This window comes from Muntiacus reevesi, chromosome 2 (assembly GCF_963930625.1).
Source record: "Muntiacus reevesi chromosome 2, mMunRee1.1, whole genome shotgun sequence".
In the NCBI taxonomy this organism is placed as follows: domain Eukaryota; kingdom Metazoa; phylum Chordata; class Mammalia; order Artiodactyla; family Cervidae; genus Muntiacus; species Muntiacus reevesi.
Genome location: NC_089250.1, coordinates 50426184 through 50445207, shown reverse-complemented (window position 1 = coordinate 50445207; position 19024 = coordinate 50426184). Strand labels below are relative to the sequence as shown.

General features: G+C 40.4%; 1 protein-coding gene across 4 annotated transcripts in view; it reads right to left on the bottom strand.

Annotated features, from left to right (window-relative positions):
- DNAAF9 (dynein axonemal assembly factor 9) overlaps positions 1 to 18605 on the bottom strand; it is a 173895-nt gene extending 155290 nt beyond the window's left edge. For all 4 annotated transcript variants that reach the window (XM_065921521.1, XM_065921522.1, XM_065921523.1 and 1 more), the window contains exon 1: positions 18428 to 18605. In XM_065921521.1, the coding sequence (XP_065777593.1) occupies positions 18428 to 18510 (83 nt within the window). In that variant the 5' untranslated portion in view covers positions 18511 to 18605. The remainder of the gene's footprint in view (positions 1 to 18427) is intronic.
- Positions 18606 to 19024: the final 419 nt, after the last annotated feature.

Genomic DNA, 19024 nt, shown 5'->3' with positions numbered 1-19024 from the left:
CAACTCTCACATCCATACATGACTACTGGAAAAACCACAGCTTTGACTATATGGATCTTTGTTGGCAATGTGATGTCTCTGCTTTTTAATATGCTGCCTAGGTTTATCATAACTTTCCTTCCAAGCAGCAAGCGTCTTTCAATTTCATGGCTGCAGTTACTGTCAGAAGTGATCTTTGGAGTCCAAGAAAATAAAATCTGTCATTGCCTTCACTTTTTCTCTTTCTCATGAAGCCTATGGCCATATCACCTGAACGTGCCTAATCTCACCTATTTGCCACAAAGTGATGGGACCTGATGCCATGATTTTCGTTTTTTAAATGTTGAGTTTCAAGCCAGCTTTTTCACTCTCCTCTTTCACCCTCATCAAGAGGTTCTATAGTTCCTCTTCACTTTCTGCCATTAGAATTGTATCATCTGCATATCTGAAGTCGTTGATATTTCTCCCAGCAATCTTGATTCCAGCTTGTCATTCATCCAGTCCAACATTTCACATGATGTGCTCTGCACAGAAGTTAAATAAACAGGGTGACAATATACAGCCTTGTCGTACTCCTTTCCCAATTTTGAACCAGTCAGTTGTTCCATGTTAGGTTCTGATTGTTGCTTCTTGACCCTCAGACAGGTTTCTCAGGAGACAGGTAAGGTGGTCTGGTATTCCCATCACTATAAGAATGTTCCAGTTTGTTGTGATTCACACAGTCAAAGGCTTTATAGCATACTCAATGAAGCAGAAGTAGATGTTTTTCTGGAATTCCCTTGCTTCCTCTATGGTCCAATGAATGCTGGCAATTTGATCTCATCGATAAGAGAAGTGCAAATTAAAACCACAATGAGACACTACTATACATCTACTACTAAAATAACAAATAGTGATGATAACAAACGCTGGTGACGATTCAAAGAAATTGAATCACTTGTAGATTTCTGAAGTAAATTAAAGAAGACATCAATAACAGAAATACATTCATATTCCCACATTGGACCTTAATATAATATATAATATTATATATTTGATTTTTATTGGGGTATAATTGACTTACAATGTTGTGTTAATTTCAAATGTAGGGCAAAGTGAATTTGTTACAGAAATATATATATTTACTCTTTGTTAGATTCTTTTCCCATATAGGCCATCACAGAGTATTGAGTAGAGTTCCCTGTGCTATACAGTAGGCTCTTATTAGTTATCTCTTTTACATATAGTAGTGCATATGTGTCAATTCCAATCTTCCAATTTATCCCTCCCCTCCAAGGAACTTTTTTTGAAGAAATAGAAAAATCCATCTAAAATTCACATGAAATCCCAAGGGACCCAGGATAGACAAAACAGTATCAAAAAAGAAGGATTAGCTAAAAGACACACTTCCTAACTTCAAAAGTTATTACAAAGCTACAATAATCATAACAGTTTGTAATGGCATAAAGAAAGACATATAGAACAATGGGATAGAATAGAGAGCCCAGTAATAAACTCTTTTTGTGACTGGCTTATTTCACTTACTAATAATATAATATGCTCATGGTCAAATGATTTTTGAGAAATGCACCAAGATTGAGAAAGGAGAGTTTTTTCAACAAATGATTTTGGGAAAACTTTATAGTCATAGGGTACTATTAATTTAAAAAAAAAGAATTTGAACTCTGACTTTATACTATACACAAAATTAACTCAGAATAAAGATCTAAATGTAAAACTAAAACTATACAAAATTTTTTAGAAGAAAACATACAGGAAAAGCTTCATAACACTGGATTTGGCAATGATTTCCTGTTATGACACCATAAACACAGACAACAAATGAAAAAAATATATATATAGACTTCATCAAAATTAAAAACTTATGTTTATCAAAGGACACAATTAACAGAGTAAAAAGACAACCCACAGAATGGGAGAAAATATTCACTAATTATGTATCTAAGAAGAGACTAATATCCAGAATACATAAAGGACTTCTATAACTCAACCACAAATAACTCAAAATGGGCAAAGAACGCGACGAGACATTTCTCCAAATTAGATATCTAAATAGCCAATAAACATATGAAAATATAAAAAGATATTCAACATCACTAATCATCTGGGCAATGCAAATCAAAACCACAAAGAGATATTACTGCCACACAAATTAACATGGCTACTATCAAAAAAGCAGAAGACATAAAGTTTAGCAAGGAGAAGGAGAAATCAGGACCTCTGTACTGCATTAGTGGAAATGTAAAATACTACATTTGCTATGGAAAACAGTACAGTGTTCCTCAGAAAATTAAACACATAATTAATTACCAAATGATCCAACAATTGCACTTCTGGGTATATACTCCAAAGAAACAAAAGCAAGACTCAAAGAGATATCTGTACACCCATGATCACAACAGCATTATTCACAATAGTCAAAAGGTAAAAGCAACCCAATTGTCTATGTGTGCTAAGTCACTTCAGTTGTGTGTGACTCTGTGTGACCCTATGGACTGTAGCCTGCCAGACTCCTCTGTCCAGGGGATTATCCAGGCAAGAATACTGGAGTGGACTGCCATCCCCTTTTCAGGGGATCTTTCCAACCTAGGGATTGAACCCATGTCTTTCATGTCTCCTGCATAGGCAGGCGGGTTTCTTACCACTAGTGCCACCTGATAAATTGTGGTATATACATACAATGGAATATCACTCAATCTTAAAAAGGACAGAAATTCTGACACATGATAATACATGAATAAGCCTTAAAGACCTTACAGTAAGTGAAATAAGCCAGTCCCGAAAGGACAAATATTGTATGATTCCATTTTTATGAGGTACTTAAAATAGACAAATTCACAAAGACAGAAAGTAGAATGGTGGTTGCCAGGGGGCGAGGGGGTGAGGTGGAGGGAAGGAGTGGGGAGTTATTGCTTAACAGGTACCAAAGTTTCAGTTCTGCAAGATGAAGACTTCTGTGGACGGTGAATGTAGCACAATAAGGTAAAAATACTTAATGCCACTAAACTGTACATTTAAAACAGTTTAGATGGTAAATTTTACGCATATTCTGCTATAGTTTAAAGAAACCAATGTCACATAAAACAGAAAAAACAGAGAGGGAGAACTCTTGTAATGAAGAATAGTCAGTCAGTGCAACTTACTAACCTGAATCTGATTTAAACAAAACCAACCAACCAACCCAAGGGAAACATCTATAAGACATCTGACAAAAATTTGAGTATGCCTTGGAACTATATTACATCTTAATAGAATATTATTATCTATTATCCAGGGCATATTCAAATTTACTACCAATTTTCTTAGCTGAGATAATATGGTGGTTACATAGTAGAATGTCCTTTTTCTTAGCAGATGCATGAGGCAGTATTTAGGAATGAAGTGCCATGATGTCTGCAAATTGAAGAGTTTAACAGAAAAAAAAAGAATGAAAAGAAAAGAAAAAGTAAAGACAATGCACACAGGCAAAGAATCAAAACTAGTTAATCTAAGTGATGGGTATATTCTTGCACTATTCTTTCATTTTCTCTGTATTGTTTGAACATTTTCATAATAAAAATCTGGGGCTGGAGGTAAGGGGGAACATGTGGAGTAACTCAGGGTTTTGGAAGTAGCAGAATTTAAACTGCAAGATAAGGGGGTACTCTTTCTGCCCCTTCTGATGCTTATGTCAGAAGCTTTCTCTATCTTTTTTATACTTTAATAAAACTTTATTACACAAAAAATAAAAAAATAAATAAACTGCAAGATGATTAAGATTAAAGTAAGAAAACTCTATCCCTGGGAAATGGTTGGCTATCCATCCGCACTTTCTCATGTTTAATAGAAGATTCATCTTGCAATCATTCTCTGCACTAGAAAGATTTCATTAAGTTGGTCCTTTAGTCCATTTCCCAATCCTGGCTGACTACCAAAGTTACCAAGAGCTCTTGAGTTTTCAAACTCAGAACCAGACAGTGACAAAAAGCATTAACAAGTCATGTGACCAGGAAAAGCCAGTTCTCCAACTACTGCCATGGGAAGCCAAGACAGGAGCAAAAAGAGGTTTTTTTTTTTTTGGCCAAATCAAGTAGAAGCAAATAAAATATAGGAAGATCTTTCTCTTCCCAGAGTAAAACATTAATAATATTTTCTTGCAAAATGGGTAGATCTAAATTTAGTTCTTTTTTCCCTTTGAACATTTTCTTGCTTCCCAAATTTAATTTTTGACTAGAACATAGCCTATTATTTATCACTGAACCATTAAACTTATCATTTACTGAAATATTTATCTATTTTTTAAAAACCTGTTTTTAAAAAAAACCTGTTAAGTATAAAGAAAAACCACAATATTCATATTCCAAGCACTCCGAATTAACCTACATTAGTGCCTTTTTCAGATATGTAAAGTATTAATTTATTATCCTTTTTTACTTAAAAATCCGAACACTACATACAAAATTTAAGTTTTCACTATTCCCCACCCCCAGAGGTCACCATTATGAGTTTTCTTTGTATCCATCCAGTCGTTTTTCCCTTGTTTTCAGTAGAAATTTTCAAACACACACCAAACCCAGCAACAGCACTGCCCTGTAGCTTTCAGGTCTACCTGAACAAAAGCTAGCACATCCTGAGTAGAAGGCCTGTGGTCACCTACAACGTTACAAAGTTCCTCCTTTAGAATACCTGCAGAGGGTCACAAGACATGACTTAGTGACTAAACAACAACAATGAACGGGCAGCAGACCCAGTAATACAGTTTTTATGAAATATGCTGCTTGTATACTATACTATACTTCTCACTTTCATTGGATTCAGGCTCAAAATCTAGACATGACAGATGACACGGCAAAAACAAGACCTAAACAGAAACAGTCTGCCCAGATCACAAGGCTGAGTAAAGATTAACAGCATTAAAACCTGAGTGACCAAGTATCCTGGTTCTGAACTTTTTCTTTCTAACATACCTCACTGATTTTCTGACAACAAAGTTAGCCTCAGATACAGTATTTCTGAATTCTAAACAATCACCTCTGTTCTCCCCACCATCCATTTTATACTTAATAGTTCACTGCTCACTGCCGATATAACAATTACTATATATATATATAGCTTAGTATATTTTGTTTGTGTTTCATTATCATGGTTCCCTGGAAGTGGGAGAAATTTTGCAATTTTTATTTTTGCCTGTTTTTCTTCATAATTTATGCTTTTTGATTTTTAAAATCAAACTATTAAAACATGAATATATTCTCCTTATATTCTATATGCTTTGTGTTTTGGATGTTTTACAAAGTGTATTCTCATACCAATCTGAATCACTTCATCCTATAAAACTGATGTGAACAATCTGATATAATACAGTTAATACACAGTTTGGGTGAGTTTTTTGGGGAGAGAGTTGTTTCTCACTTCATTGTTTTTACATAAAATCAAAATAATGAGATATGTAACTGCTCTGCAATGTGTTTTAACTTAACACTGTACCTCAAGATCTTTCCAAGATAGTAAATAGAACACAACCTCATTTTTAAAACTGTTGTACTATATCCTTTTGCTTTTATTTAACAAAACACTATGATTGAACATTCATGACTTTTATTATTTTAGCAAACAGCAAACAATGTTTCAATGAACAACCTTATAAAGCCATCTTTGGCACAAGTCTAAAAAAAAAGCTGGCTTAAAACTCAATACTCAGAAAACTAAGATCATTGCATCCGGTCTCATCACTTCATGGCAAACAGAAGGGGCAAAAGAAGAAGCAGTGACGGATTTTATTTTCTTGGGCTCCAAAATCACTGCAGACTGTGACTGCAGCCACAGAATTAAAAGATGCTTGCTCCTTGTAAGAATAGCTACGACAAACCTATATAGTGTATTAAAAAGCAGATACATCACTCTGCTGACAAAGGGCTGTATAGTCATGTACAGATGTGAGAGCTGAACCATAAAGAAGACTGAGCCACAAAGAACTGATGTTATTGAACTGTGGTGCTGGAGAAGACTCTAGAGTCCCCCGGACTGCAAGGAGATCGAATCCTTGCAATTCTAAAGGAAATCAACCCTCAATATTCATTGGAAGGACTGATGCTGAAGCTGAAGCTCCAACACTCTGGCCACCTGATGCAAAGAGTCAACGCATTGGAAAAGATCCTGATGCTGGTAAAGACTGAGGGCAGGAGAAGAAGAGGGTGAGAGAGGATGAGATGGTTGGATGGCATCATCAACACAATGGACATGAGTCTGAGTAAACTCCAGGAGGTAGTGAAGGACAGGGAAGCCTTGTGTGCTGCAGTCCATAGCATGGAAAACAGTCAGACAAGACTTACCTACTGAACAACGAACAACAACAAATTTTCTGCAAGGCAGAGACTAGTATCACCAGGTTAAGAGGTATCTGCAATTAAAAATTTGATAAATTTTGCTAAATTGTTTTCTTAAAACATTCATCTATAATATACTAGAATACCTGTTTCCCCATAACTTCTAAACCATGTATTACCACTCTTGAACTATTAATGTAATAGTTAGAAGTGTCCTTGTTAGACAGTTGTCCCTTGGTATCCATGAAGGATTGATTCCAGGAACCCCTTGGATACTAAATCTGCAGATGTTCAAGTCCCTTAAATAAAATGGCATAGTATTTACATTATAACCTATGCACATTGTCTGGTATATTTTTTAATAATTTTACTTATTTACCAATTTTTGGCTATGCTAGGTCTCCACTGCTGCACAGGAGCTAGTCTTCACTGCAGTGTGTCAGCTTCTCACTGCAGTGGCTTCTCCCGTTGTGGAGCACAAGCTCTGGGGCATGCGGGCTTCAGTAGTTGCAGCACATCAGTTCAATAGTTGCAGTTCCCATCCTCTAGAACACAGGCTCAATAGCCGTGGTCCACAGGCACAGTTGCTCTGTGGCATGGCTGATCTTCCTGGACCAGGGAGCAAACCCATGTCTCCTGAATAGACGGGCGGATTCATCATCACTGAGCCACTAAGGAAGCTCCCCTGTATATTTTATATCATCTCCAGATTACTTAACCTAATATAAATGCTATGTGAATGGTTGTAAATACAATGTAAATGGTACATAAATAGTTGCTAGTGTGTGGCAAATTCAAGTTTTGCTTTTTGGAACTTTCTCAAATTAAAAAATATATATATATATTTTTAATATTTTTTTTTTATTAGTTGGAGACTAATTACTTCACAACATTTCAGTGGGTTTTGTCATACATTGATATGAATCAGCCATAGAGTTACACGTATTCCCCATCCTGATCCCCCCTCCCACCTCCCTCTCCACCCGATTCCTCTGGGTCTTCCCAGTGCCCCAGGCCCAAGCACTTGTCTCATGCATCCCACCTGGGCTGGTGATCTGTTTCACCATAGATAATATATATGCTGTTCTCTCGAAACATCCCACCCTCACCTTCTCCCACAGAGTTCAAAAGTCTGTTCTGTACTTCTGTGTCTCTTTTTCTGTTTTGCATACAGAAACATCTTTCTAAATTCCATATATATGTGTTACCATCTTTCTAAATTCCATATATATGTGTTACCATCTTTCTAAATTCCATATATATGTGTTAGTATGCTGTAATGTTCTTTTATCTTTCTGGCTTACTTCACTCTGTATAATGGGCTCCAGTTTCATCCATCTCATTAGAACTGATTCAAATGAATTCTTTTTAACAGCTGAGTAATATTCCATGGTGTATATATACCACAGCTTCCTTATCCATTCATCTGCTAATGGGCATCTAGGTTGCTTCCATGTCCTGGCCATTGTAAACAGTGCTGCAATGAACACTGGGGTGCACGTGTCTCTTTCAGATATTTTTGATTTGAGTGGTTGCATCCATGGATGCAGAACCTGTGGATCTGAAGGGCTGGCTGTACCATTACTTCATTTAGGATTTTTGCAGTTGTTATTTTCCTTTGTAATCTCATTGTCAAACACCAGGATCATGCTAGCATCCAAGAACAAGTGGGAAAGCTTTCTGAGGTATATAATTCATTCGGCATGCTTTCCATTTTTATCTTCCTTAGTAACATACACTATACCTCTTCTCTATCACAGCATCCAATCATGAGTCACCCAGAAGCAAGTCAGCCCAGCTGGAGTCCTTTTCAGGAATTTTCTGCTTTAGATGTAGAAGAGAAATGGCCTCTAGGGTCATAGTCCCGGAAGAATGTGGATTTGGGGCTATATGGATAGAGGCAACTATTTTGATAGCAGAGTCCCAGTTCCTGAGGCCCTATTTCTTGCAACTCTTCCTATCTTGTCTCAGTTCTGTTTAGTCGCTCAGTCGCATCTGATTCTTTGTGACCTCATGGACTACAGCACGCCAGGCCTCCCTGTCCATCAACTCTCGGAGTTTACTCAAACTCATGTCCATTGAGTTGGTGACACCATCCAATCATCTTCTGTCGTCCCCTTCTCCTCTCACCTTCAATCTTTCCCAGCATCAGGGACTTTTCAAATGAGTCAGTTCTTCTCATCAGGTGGCCATAGTAGTGGAGTTTCAGCTTTAGTGTCACTCCTTCCAATGAATATTCAGGACTGATTTCTTTTTGGATAGACTGGTTGGATCTACTTGCTATCCAGAGGACTCTTAGGAGTCTTCTCCAACACCACAGTTCAAAAGCATCAATACTTTGGCGCTCAGCTTTCTTTATAGTCCAACTCTCACATCCACACATGACTACTGAAAAAATCATAGCTTTGATTAGACGGACCTTTGTTGGCAAAGTAATGTCTCTGCTTTTTAATATGCTGTCTAGGTTGGTCATAACTTTTCTTCCAAAGAGCAAGCATCTTTTAATTTCATGGCTGCAGTCACCATCTGCTTGTCTATCTCCCCACTATTCCTTCCAGTCAAGTAGCCAATAACATTTATTTCCTTTTTCACTTTACTCTTTTGAGTTGCGTTTCTGTCCCTTGAAACAGAAAGTATTCTTATTACAAAATTAGTATCAGGAAATGTTCAGGATTAAACCATACCAATGTCTATAACTTACTTTGAAAAGCATTAAAATATAGGATGAATTAATGGGTGAGTATCAGGATGACTATAAGGCAAACAGAGCAAATAATCTAGGTATGAATATACATGAATGTCCACTGAAAAATTCTTTCAACTTATTTGTATTTACGAACAGTTTTTATGATAAAATATTGGGGGGAAATCAACAACACAAGTTAACACAAGTCATAGCAGCATTAATTCAGACTTCAGGCAATGATTACAACGAGCTACTGTAGGACTACTAAGAAAAGGGTTTAAGGTTTAAGAAAGCTAGCCCTGCATTAAAGTGGCAATTATTTATTCTCTCTGTGAAACAGACTTGGAAGAAAAGCAAGAAGGCAGGATGTGTCTCAAGTCAATAAATGTCCTTTCCCACTGAATTCCTTTCTGGAGCAACAACTTGCAATGGAACAAACAAAGCCAACATTACTGCTGTCATGACCAATACATGGTTAACAGTGACCATAAAAGTGACTCAAACTGACACCATAAAAGTGACTCACACATACATGTGAAGATGCACACCTGAGAAATGTGTTGGTAGCACCTGACTATTCAGAGACTTGAATTTTCTCCCAGCATTTTTTCATATAGTTCACCAGACCCATTAGTAATTCTAAGCAATATAACTTCCATTCCACATAGCTATTAATATCTGCCTGTGATAGAGACAGTTTCCTAATCCATATGCATTCTCCCATTCTTTTTTTACTAATAGTATTCCAACTTTGAGCAACAATAGGCACAGCTTCTCTACTTCTAGACCTGACCAGTGAGACTTGCAAAAGCCATCAGGTGGAGGCTCCTGGGAAAGCTTTCTGAAGAGAAGGAACTGACACAACTAGGAAAGCTGCCTTCTTGCCTGAGAGATCTGATAGCTGGAGCTCCTGCAGTCATTCTCTGACCCTGGAGTTATAGAAAAAATGGAATCCATTTGCTAAATACAGACGCAGAAGAGGCTGGTTCTCTGATGACTTCATACTGGGAGTAGCCTGCCCTCCTCCAGACAGATATCTTTTGCAAGAGAGACTAAACCTCAAAGTTAAGTCATTATTGTTAACTATCTTTTACCAGCTGCCAAATACAGTTCCTAATAGGTCCTGATAGGATTGATGCTTTTGAACTATGGTGTTGGAGGAGAGTCTTGAGAGTCCCTTGGACTGCAAGGAGATCAAACCAGTCAACCCTGAAGGAAATCAGTCCTGAATATTCATTGGAAGGACTGATGCTGAAGCTGAAGCTCTAATACTTTGGCCACCCGATGCAAAGAGCTGACTCACTGGAAAACGCCCTGATGCTGAGAAAGACAGAAGGCAGGAGGAGAAGGGGATGACAGAGGACGAGAGGTTGCATGGCATCACCAACTCAATGGACATGAGTGTAAGCAAGCTGTGGGAGATGGTGAAGGACAGGAAAGCCTGGCGTGCTTCAGTCCATAAAATCATCAAGAGTCGGACACGACTGAGTGACTGAACAACAGATAGGTCACCTTATCTAAAATGGTTAAAACTTGCACCCAACTGGAATTCATGTCTAGACCCATTTCACAAACTGGGGTATATAAGACTCTCTACAAACTAAATATAAGAACTTCAGAAAATGCTACCCACCACAAATGGAAAAATGGTATCTCAACGTCTATCAGTACACTCCACTGAAAGAATATATTGTTTCCCTTTTCTCCATCCTTCTCTGAGCATTTCCACACACAATTTACTCTTTGGAAAGTCAGTTCACAGGTCTTCATTCAGAAGGTATCCATAATTACTTTCCCGCATTTCTCTGACTATTAAAAGCATGCCAAAATATAAATGCAATGTGGAGTCCTGACATGAATCTTGGAATAGAAAAAAGACATTAGTGGAAAAACTGGGCAAATCCAAATGAAGTTTGGAGTAATAAACTCCAAGTAAACAAAAATTTACTTAGTAAACTAATATGAAATACAAATATTAATTTCTTAGCTTTGATAAATGCACTATGTCAACATTAGAGGAAGCAGGTCATATAGGAACACTATACACCGTATTTGCAACTCACCTATAAATATTATTTCAAATAAAAAGCTTAAAACAAAAAACAGGCCAAGTTAGCTAACTTTCCCTCAAACCAGGGTTCAAAATCACAGATGTTGTTTAGTCACTAAGTCACGTCTAACTCTTTTGTGATCCCAGGGACTATAGCCTGCCAGGCTCCTCCTCTGTCCATGGAATTTTTCCAGGCAAGAATACTGAAGTGGGTTGCCATTTCCTTCTCCAGGGGATTTTCCTGATCCAGGCATCAAACCCACATCTCCTGCACTGGCAGGCAGATTCTTTACCACTGAGCCACCAATGAAGCCCCAAATTACAGATAACAGTTTTAAATACCCAAGTCACGAATTGCTTTTTCTTTTCTTCTTAATTTCAGGGCAAAACAACAATATGTAAGCTGTGGAACTCTTGAGGGCATCTGCATCTCATTTACTCCCCATCTCCAAGAATCAGACCATCACAAAAGAGCCCAAGAGCTAGGAAACACTGTTAAAATACTACGCAGTATTGATGCAACAACACAGACATCTCAAACATATGTGAAAATAAGCAGATAGAGGCTTGCTTTTCAAAATGTCGCTTTTACAAAAGACCTACCCGTTTTCAGTAACTGAAAGAAATGTGAAGAGGGTTTTTGCTTTTATGAAAAAAAGATGAAAAACAAAGATAGCCACCATCTGTTTTACAGTGGAGCAATGAGAGTGGCACTGCCAAGATGGTTCCTGGTAACTACACTCAGCGTCTCAGCAACAGTTTTGAACCGTGTCTGTGAGCATCTCTGCTTTATCCTGATTTATTTTGTGCCTCTGTTAGCAAGATGTGTTTTAAAGTAATTGTTTCTTCACTTTATGCCATTTCAGTTTACAAGGTTTTCCTGGGAAGGCCCTATTTTCTAAGAACTGGGTGAAATCCATACATAGTCCTCCACCCTTGGTTCAGAAATAAGGTCATAAGAAAATAAGTAAGCAAATGCTTTTTACTTCTATAAGCACCAAACCAAGCCTCCCTGGCCAGCATCCCAGTAAGTACACTGAAGGGGAAACTTCACATCTTCATACATACAAGGTCATATCTTGCTCTGCATTATGAGTTCTCCTAAGGCAGGACAGTGAAAAATTTTATTTTCTTGGGCTCCAAAATCACTGAGGATGGTGAGAGAAGCCATGAAATTAAAAGATGCTGGCTCCTTGGAAGAAAAGCTATGACAAACCTAGTCAGCATACTAAAAAGCAGAAACATTACTTTGCTGACAAAGGTCGGTATAGTCAAAGCAATGGTTTTTCCAGTAGTCATGCAGAGATGTCAGAAGTGGACCATAAAGAAGGATGAGCATCGAAGAACTGATGCTTTCAAACTGTAGTGCTGGAGAAGACTCTTTGAGAGTCCGTTAGGCTGCAAGGGGATCAAATCAGTTAATCCTAAAGGAAATCAATCCTGAATATCCATTGGAAGGACTGAGCTGAAGCTGAAGCTCCAATACTTTGGCCACCTGATGCAAAGAGCCGACTCACTGGAAAAGATCCCGATGCTGGGAAAGATAAGAAGGCAGGAGGAGAAGGAGATGACAGAGGATGAGAAGGTTGGATGGCATCACCAACTCAATGGACATAAGTCTGAGCAAGCTCTGGGAGATGGTGAAGGCTGGTATGTTGCAGTCCATGATGTTGCAAAAAGTTGGATACAACTGTCCATACAAATGGACAATTACTATTTCTGTAGATCTGTAAACCCAAAAGAGAACCATGGGTACTGGCCAAAAAACATCACCTGAAGAGATAATCTGCCTCTGTGAGGCTTTACTTAAGCCCTCTCAGTAGAACATCACTATGGTTAACCACTTTCCCACCATTTAGCTTACAACTGAGAGTCTTCATTCTCTGAACACCCACAGTCCACAGTTTCACCTATAATTATTCTCTATTCATTCAACAATTAGTGCAAGCAGTGTTTCACAACAGCTAACAACAGCAGTTCACATTTACTGAGTACTGACGATGTGCCAGATACTGACCTAAGCACTAGGGCAAGCAATGTGGGAAATGGCAACAAAAAAATGGTCCCAACTCTTTGGTAATTTCCAGGAGCCAACAAAGAAGGCCCTTCCTTATGAGCCCTTTAACAAGGAAGAAATCTCACCTATACATGGTATAGAACTCCAGCACAGGAGCTCCCTGGTCAGACTTTTTGCTAAAGCACACCCCATTCAAGTGACTCAAAAAGGGTGTATGGAAAGTCAAACTATGAGATCCTGCATGTGTGAAATGTTTTTATCCCTCCCTCACCTGCCTGAGAATTTGGTTGGATACAGAATTCTGAGTGGGAATCCATTTTCTTTTAGTAAACACTATTTGCTCCATTATCCTCTAGCATCCAATCTTATGATTCCTGACTCTATGTGATTTGTAGATATCCTTTTCTCTTTATAGAACTCAAAAATTTCATGATGCTGTGCCACGCATGCATATTTTAAAATTAATTGTGCCGGATTTTTGGAAGGTTGTTTTAATCTGGAAACACAGGCTTTTTGAGAAACTGTATTTTATATTGGATGATTTCTTCATCCCAACAAATAATAACCACTCACTAACCCTTCTTGTTAGAGACATCTACAGTAGGTCACTCAGTCCTCCACATTCCCTCAAGATTTTGGCTTCTAGAACATTATCTCTTTGCTATTATTACTCCCAACTTAATTCATGATGATCTCAATGTGCACTGATCTACTATCCTTACCTCCCAGTTCTTTTACTCCTGTCTTCCAATGATGTCCTCTACCCCAGGGGTCCCCAACTCCTGGGTGACAAACCAGTACTGGTCTATGGCTTGTTAGGAACCAGGCTGCACAGCAAGAGATGAGTCGTGAGCAGGTGAAGCCTCATGTGTATTAACAGCCACTTCATTGCTAGCATTACTGGAGCTCGAAACCTACTGCACTTGAATCATTCCAAAGCCATTCTCCCCACCCCCAACTCTGGTCTTCTATGAAACCAGTCCCTGGTGCCAAAAAGACTGGAGACCACTGCTCTACCCTACCTCAGCCACTCCCTCCCCCACTGCCGACATCCAAGGAGCTTAATATATCTTAAGGTAAAACATTCAACATGGTAACTGGGTCTCATCTTAAATTTAACCAAATGGGCACTTGGTGCTATCTGGCAATCCAAAAATATTTCCTTATTTATCTTATTTTCCCCCACTCTCCTGGATGAATTTCACTCCTGCTTTTTCCTCAAACTTCCAACACCTACCTCTCTCTTCATTTTTAGCTGAAGACCTTCCTTCTTATTTCACTGAGAATATGAAGTAATAAGAAGAGAACTTTCATTCTGTTCCACTACCAAGCTAACAATGCACCAGTACTTGGGTCAGTATAATCACCACAGATGAACCGTTGTCCACGTATCTATCTAGCTTGAGGCCAACATATCCATTTATATAACCTAGACTCCATTTCCTCTCTCTACTCAAGGACTTCACCCCTGCATTTGTCCTTTCTCTCTCTTAATCATCAATTTGTCTCTCTGTACTCCAACATCCTGTTAACTTACAAACATGCTATCTGCCCACCTAAAAACTAAAAGAATTCTAACATTTTCATGCTCCTCCAGCCACAGCCCTATTACTCTGCCCTCCCTTAGAACAATCCTTGAAATAACATCACTATAACTTTTTATACTGTCTTCAATTCCTCTCCTAGTTTCTACTGAATCCACTACACCAAAACTGTTCTTGTCAAGGTCATCAATGACCACCATATTACCAAATCTAATTGTCTATTCTAACATTTATCATTAGACCATGACTGTCCTTGATTCTTCCCTTATCTCAGGAGGTAGGAATCCATTTTCCCTCAAAATCTGGAAGACAATGGTACGCTGTCTTTTCTACACAGGAAAGTCCAAAGTTTTGACGCTGGTCCTCTTCTCTATCTATATTTACTCCCTGGGTTTCTATCCAGTCTTATAAGCTTAAAAAAAAACTTGGAGTCATCAGTAATATGAGTGGTAGTTCCAATCTCTCTTCTGAACTCCAGACTAATATATCCAACTGCTAATGCAGTATCTCCATTTTGATGTCAATTAGGAAACTCAAAATGAACAAGGCCAAAATTGAACCCTTTTTCCACAAGCCTACTCTTATTCCAGTGTTTCCAATATCAGTAACTGGCAACTCCATTCTTCCTACTGCTGAGTCTCAAAACTGCCTTTGCCTTCTAACATTATTGTTCCCTCAGCCTTATTTCATCCCCAAGACTTATTTCTCACCTCTCTGTATCATGATTTTTACTGTTTTTCTCTCTCTCCACTTACAAAAAAGCTCTTGGAGGGCAGAGACCTGCCTTATCTGTCTGAATTCACAACATCCAGCACAGTGTATGTTGGAATTTGCATAAAGAAACAGTGAAATTTAAACTGTTAAACAAGTCCAAAGCAGGATCAGATTCCTCTGCAGGAAAAGATCTTAAGTATGAAAGCATATTTCAGCTATTTCCATTGGTTCCTTAGTACAAACAGAGACATTTATTTTGTTGGTAAAGAGTTCGCCTGCAATGCAGGAGACCCACGTTCCATTCCTGGGTCGGTAAGATTTGCTGGAAAAGGGACAGGCTAACCACTCCAGTATTCTTGGGCTTCCCTTGTGGCCAGCTGGTAAAGAATCCACCTCCAATGCAGGAGACCTGGATTTGATCCCTGAGTTGGGAAGATACCCTGGAGAAGGGAAAGGCTACCCACTCCAGTATTCTGATCTGGAGAATTCCACAGACTGTATAGTCAAACACGACTGAGCAACTTTCACTTCAGTTTTTTAATAACTCCAAAATCTCAGTGGCTTGAAAATAGGCTTATTTCTTGCTCAGTCTACATGTCAAAGATAGATCATCTGGAAGCTAGTTGGTTCCCAGATTGAGACTAGTCACTACCTGGAGCACACAATCACCAAAAGAGGGAAAGAGAGTGGCAAGTTACACACCAGAAGCTTTTACCATTAAGGGATACACATCATTCCTGGGTACATTTCACTCACCAAAAGCAACTAACAAGGCCCTACCCAACTTCAAGGAGGCAAGCAGGTACAAGTGTACCACGTGCCCAGGAGACAGAAACCCAAGATATTTGATGAACAGCACGGATGACTACCATGAGTAGCTTCCAGATCTAAGCAACAATATTTTAACTTATGATCTCTATTCCTAGCCTGTGAAGATTAACTTCATTGCTAGAAAACTGCCACTCACTGGCAAAGTACCATCTATGGGTCTTTAGGAATGTAACTTCACCAGTCAGGCCTGCCTTTTTAATCACTCAGGAGTCGGAGTGTAGCAAAGAAGCCCAAATATGGGGGATAGCAAAGTACTGAGAACAAACCTGGTAGGAACACTCAGTGTCATAATCAGGGAAAGGCTTGACTGAATGAATAAGAAAAGTATGTTCAGTGCTCGCTTCGGCAGCACATATACTAAAATTGGAAAGAAAAGTATGTTCAGTTAAAAACGGCAAGGAAAGCAGGGAAACTTTCATCAAATTTCTTTTACCAGAGGTATACAACCACCAGGCCTTGAGGTTCCTGGTACTATCCTTGTCTGAACACTAACAAGTTTCACTCAAACCACATGGCAGAAAATTCAAAATTTGAATATGATTAGTAAAGTTAGCGAACATTAATGTTTTTTAACAAAAGAAACACTACTTACAAAAAAAAAAAAAAAGCATGCTGCCATGCTACTAGAAGTAAGGAAGGAAGCAGTTATTTCAGAGGTGGATTTTACTGGGAAGCTCTTTTTTCCTTAAAAGACTCCAGGCTTCAAGGCTCAAGATGATAGGAACAAATTCCAAGTCTACAAAAGCCTTGGATTTGAAGGGTGGCTGCCCAAGTTCTAAGTACCCAGAGCAGTTTCTATTGTATTCAACATTCAAATACTTTGTAACAGTGAAACTGGCTGCCAGAAACGTTAAAACAGACTGGAGATGGTTACCATAAACAGCTAAACAATTGGAACCATAAAGCCCAGTGGAATTCCACTGTCATCAGTGGAATTCAAATATGTCACCTGTCACCAGCCAAATCAGAAGAAATTAGGACTCCCAAAAGAAACCAAGGGTATCTAGTCCCACCTCCTCTATCCTTTATTCAACAAACATGTGTTAGTAGCTGGGGTGGAAGAAGGAATGTCAGTAAGTATGAGAAGGACATGATTCTACGATTTAGCTCTTATTCGTCACGAATCTGGTGGAGCTAAAACAAACACAAAATCATAACAAAGGGATAAAAAACATTTTCGAGCAAAAATTTTAAAATACAATGCCTTAAATCCCATAATAAAGATATAGGAAAGACTGTTTTCACAGGTAAGTTGAAAACCTTCTTTCAAAGGAACGCTATATTTGCTTTGCTAAAGAGCTAGAATCGGGGGAAAAAGCAAACAAAACAAACAAAAACCCTCTTCTTGTTTAATGACAATTTAGTAGAACCAAAGCCCATTTCTCTCCCTCCTTTCTTCTCAACGGTCTCTGCCACAACCCCTCCGTTATTCCATCATCCACACTTCGCCGGCGGCCCCAACCCAGTTCCATCACACACGATACTAAGACTATCAAGGTCAGTCCCAAAAGCACAGGGAGCAGAGGGTAGAAATAAACCATATACAGAAAGGGGGTGGGGACCCTCCCTAGACTGAGGCACCCCGGGGCCTTTATCTTTAGGTTCTGTGGCCTGGAGTCCACAGTTTTCGGGGATTCTGACCCCCTTTCCCTACGCAGTTCGTTTTTACCTCCTGCGCCCCTAATGACCTCCACCTCTCCTCAATCTGAGCTCCTTATCATGGAGGGAGCGACTCAGGACAGGGCAGGGGGGAGGTGCGGAAAGGCGCAGTATGGAAGATGCGGTCCGGGTGGGTGTTTCTGTAGGGGGAGCGAAGGGGCAGACGCAATGCAGAGGAAAGGTTCTAAACGAGACCCGCTCCCTCAGGGGAGCAAGATAGGTCAGCCATTTCTAGGTAGACCAATATGGGGTTCTATACAGGGGAGCTATTGTGAGGGGACGTCTCCAATGATGGCCATTTCTGGGAGAAATATTCTCCAGGGAAGGCGAGTGAGTTAATCAGCCACTGTGCAGGTCCTCGATAAGTGAATCTTTTCAGGGGAAAATGCTCTGTGGGGGTGGGGATGTCACAGCAAGGGGGGTCTTCACAGGGGATCCGTTGTGGGGTTGTCGACAAGGAAGCCATTGTGGGAGCCTCGGCACCAGGCGCCGTTCCTCGGGAAACGTTCCTCAGGAAACTGTTCAGGGAAAAACCGACCGCTAGGAAGCCATATCGGACCACGCCCTTCGGCGAGCGGCGTCGCCAGACCCCAACAGCCCGCAACCCCTTGCCCGCCCCTTTGAGGCCTCGTCCCCCTGTACCTGACGGAGGGCGACCCTCGGCCCGGGCCGCCAAGGGAGCGCGCCCGGGTCAGCCCCACCCGGTGCGGCGGATACGCGTCCATTGCAGTCGACAGTGGAGAGGACCGAGCCGCTGCGAGGGTCGCTCAAGCCTGAGGGGCGGCTTCAGGCCCACTCCTGCCGGGCGGGGAGGCTGGGCGTGCCGCGTGGGCGGGGGGGCGCAGCGTGCAGGAGCACGGCGGGGGCGGAGCCCGAAGCGCGCAAAGGGCGCGGATGTGGGCGTCTGCGGTGGGTGGGGGGCGGGCCCGGGGCCGCAGGGCCGAGTCGTCCTTAAGCTTCGAGGCGGTTGTCCAGACTTAAGGCTACCACGCCGCCGCTCTGCCCTGTCTTCAGGCCCCGCATCGTGGAGTCGGACTCTGCGGCGCTGCCAGCCACGCACACAGGCGCTCCCGGGGGCGGGGCCTCGTTCCGCCCCGCCCCGCTCAGCTGCCTACGGCCTCCAGCAAAACCTTCAGAAGCTGCGGCACCTCGCCTGCGCGGGGGCAGACTCGATTGCCGCCTGGGTGCTCTGATCTCGTACCCCTGTCTCCCAGGAGGGTACCTTGCTGCGGTTTCTAC